The following is a 3,182-nucleotide window of genomic DNA, read 5'->3' as shown; positions in this document are numbered from 1 at the left end:
AGAATCAAACTACCGTCCTCATCTTCTTCCCTACACAAAAATCAATTCAAAGTGGGCCCAAGGTATTAATCTGAGACTGAAAACTTTGAAAGCCCTGGAAGAAACCATGGGAAAAAACTGTAAACTACAGATCCAGGCACGGTCTCTCTGCACAACACACTGTTCACCCAGGAACTGAGTAGAGTAAAACAGCCTCCTGGTAAACTTTGGTTGTGAGCTGGGTGGTGGTGGCGCACACCTTTAATTCCTGCACTCGGGAAGCAGAGGCAGGTAGATCTCTGTGAGTTTGAGGCCAGCCTGGTCTACAAGAGCTAGTTCCAGGACAAGCTACAAAGCTTCCGAGAAACACTGCCTCAAAAATTGAAAAATAAAAAAACTTTGGCTGCAATTTTAATATAATATGATAGTTAACAGAAATAGCACTATGATATGAAAAATTACCATTAATTCTTATATAATGATTTTCAAAATATGTCTATTTTTGACAGTGTTCTGATTCTGTATTACTAAGTCTGTGGGGTTTCTGTCATCTGCAGCATAGTAACCGTATTCTGTTGTGCTTTTGCTTCTGCACCACCGTAAGGAGGATGGTATTCATAAGCCTTTGTTGCATGATCTACAGAATTCCACTCCACATGTCAATCTTCTTAGCTGGTACTCAGAACACTGCAGAGGATTCCTGCCTGCCTCTGCATTTTAACATCGTTAACATTATTTCTAAGACCCTGAACAGCGACATTTGGAGACAAATATTGCCAACACTCTCTTCATGTTCTTTACATCAAAATCAGGATCCAAGTTGGTGATGCCTTCGAAGCCTGGGAAAGAAAGTTCACAGTCACCCTCTCACCAGCTTTGGCTTCAGTGTCAAAGTAGAATATTATGCAAATTCTCCATGTCTGGTGTTGGGTTAGTCTTTATTAAGAACATTAACCAAGGAAGTAATATTTTTGCTGCTGGTAGTAGTTGAAGGCTACTAGATTCTTTACACACACGCTCACAAAGTCTAAATACATTACCTATTCTTTCCTAAATTACTTTCAAGTAAATATTAACCACAGTTACTTTGCCAAAATCTTTGACCTAGAAAAGTCTGAAATTGAAAAGAATGCCTTCTGAGCTTCAGGCCATCTCTATAGTTTTCCCTCCTCGGGCTTTACAAAATATGGAGGCTACCTTTGTGGGTACAGAGCTGAATAAACTTTGGACTGCCCCACGCCCTCTTGGCAGTACAGAGAGCATGTGTCTCTTAATCAGGGAGCTGTGTGTTAAGGTCCTCGCAGTACCGATTACCAGCTTATGGCACCTTGCAAGACAGTATAGATGTCCACCCCCGAGACATCTCAGTCCTCTTGATATACTTGAAAGTGTCAGAACTAGACACCAAACCCAAACTGGACACCTAGTCCACATGAGTGACAGAGTCTAGCAAAAAGACAGTAGAATTACCAACATTGCTCATTCAGAGTTGTGAGGACGGGCAAAGGAAAGTAGGAAGGGAGAGAGGGACAGACAGAGAGGGTGGGGATATGAATCATATTCCTGAAGATCAGCTGTTTAAAATACAAGGTCCACTTCCTTTAATGTTAAGTGATCTGCCTACGTGTCCACACCATAAAACTCTGATATACCAGCCTGCATGTCCACAGTTGCATTCTTGTTGTCTTAGAAAGGGCATTAGGGGGGCTGGAGAGATGGCTCAGAGGTTAAGAGCATTGCCTGCTCTTCCAAAGGTCCTGAGTTCAATTCCCAGCAACCACATAGTGGCTCATAACCATCTGTAATGGTGTCTGGTGCCCTCTTCTGGCCTGCAGGCATACACACAGACAGAATATTGTATACATAATAAATAAAATAAATATTAAAAAAAAAGAAAGGGCATTAGGGAATCTCCATACTTCTCTTACCTCACCTCTAAAATAGGTTGGGAAAATCTTCCTTGTAATGTTGCTCTTAATATCACAAAATAATATAGGGAGGATACCCACTCGAGTTTGGGAAGATAGTAGATATCCACTAGCTTCTTACCAATCTGTGCCTTGTAGGAAAACTGTGCACTTCCATTACTGTGTAATCCATAGATATGCAGGGGACTCTTAAAGGAAATGGAAATGCAGGCATGCCAGTTGTAGCTGGAACTCACCGAACTGCCCCTACCCATGTGGCTCCATGATCAGCACAAGTGCGCGCTGTTCTACTCGTTCCCCACAGTTGTTGAAGTGACACTCTAACATCCTTATCTTACAGAGAAGGAGACCACGGCAAAGAGCAAGGAGATACGCCCAAGTTCTCTCAGGAGAACGGATAGGGCATGTTGCAGCCACTGTCTCCTGGCAGGAGTGGAGTCTGTCTCTAACTCATCGCTGTCACCAACTGGACCAGCTCCATGCTTGCCTCAGGTCCTTGGTCAATGCTGACCAGTAGTGTGGGCTGCAGAGATACCAGGGATCTCAGCACCTTTGCTGTGCCTGAGGATGCTTCTCTGCTTTGAAGAAGAATGGACACCAACCCTTCCTCCCCTGAAGCTCTGTCTGTCCACCCCATCTGCCCCGCATTGCCTCATGTCCTCCTTACTATGCTCCATGTAGACTTGAAGTTACTGCTTTCCCTAGCAAAGGAAAGCAGACCTCTAACCTGTCTGAGGGAGGGGAAGAGTGAACCGTGGGAGGGGAGATAGATGCAAAAGGAAGTGTGGAGCCTAATGAAAGCAGAATGTCACCAACATCACATCCTCAGAACAAAGTTTCCTAGACAGAACAGTGCCTCCCCTTAACTTGCAGTGAGAATAAGCTGATGGGCATGTGACTAAAGGCCAGATCACGTGTGGCATCAGCTGACACTCCAGATAACAATATGTGTGCAACCTTGGCCCAGTGCACTGCAGGACAGAAGAGCCTACAGGGACCCATCAGTCTCCTGCCAGCAGCGAGGACAGACAGCATGAGCACAGCCGGAAAAGTAAGAAAAAGATCTTGCTGTTGGGAATATATTCTCACTAACGTGCTAAAAGATGCTGACTTCTAACTCAGAAATGACGGGCACTGAAGGGAATTGTGATGTGTGCTATGGCACAGGGTGTGCACTGCACGACTGTGCAGCCCGGCTGCTGCTAAATACCTTTAACAAGAGCACACAGACTCTAGATCTGGGGCCGTCCTCACTTCCTCACTAACTCTGCAGCA

At 44.8% G+C, this 3,182-nt stretch overlaps 1 protein-coding gene across 1 annotated transcript in view; it reads left to right on the top strand.

Annotated features, from left to right (window-relative positions):
* The first annotated feature begins 2,802 nt into the window (after positions 1-2,802).
* LOC126491271 (alcohol dehydrogenase 1) overlaps positions 2,803-3,182 on the top strand; it is a 33,222-nt gene continuing 32,842 nt past the window's right edge. Inside the window, exon 1 of the mRNA XM_050126834.1 lies at positions 2,803-2,958. Coding sequence (XP_049982791.1) covers positions 2,854-2,958 — 105 coding nt within the window. The 5' untranslated portion in view covers positions 2,803-2,853. The remainder of the gene's footprint in view (positions 2,959-3,182) is intronic.

The sequence above is a fragment of the Alexandromys fortis genome, unplaced genomic scaffold (assembly GCF_014885135.2).
Source record: "Alexandromys fortis isolate MF-2015 unplaced genomic scaffold, M_Fortis_MF-2015_v1.1 scaffold_274, whole genome shotgun sequence".
NCBI classification, from domain to species: Eukaryota; Metazoa; Chordata; class Mammalia; order Rodentia; family Cricetidae; genus Alexandromys; species Alexandromys fortis.
The sequence above is the reverse complement of the archived record's forward strand: the minus strand, read 5'-3'. Positions and strand labels throughout refer to the sequence as shown.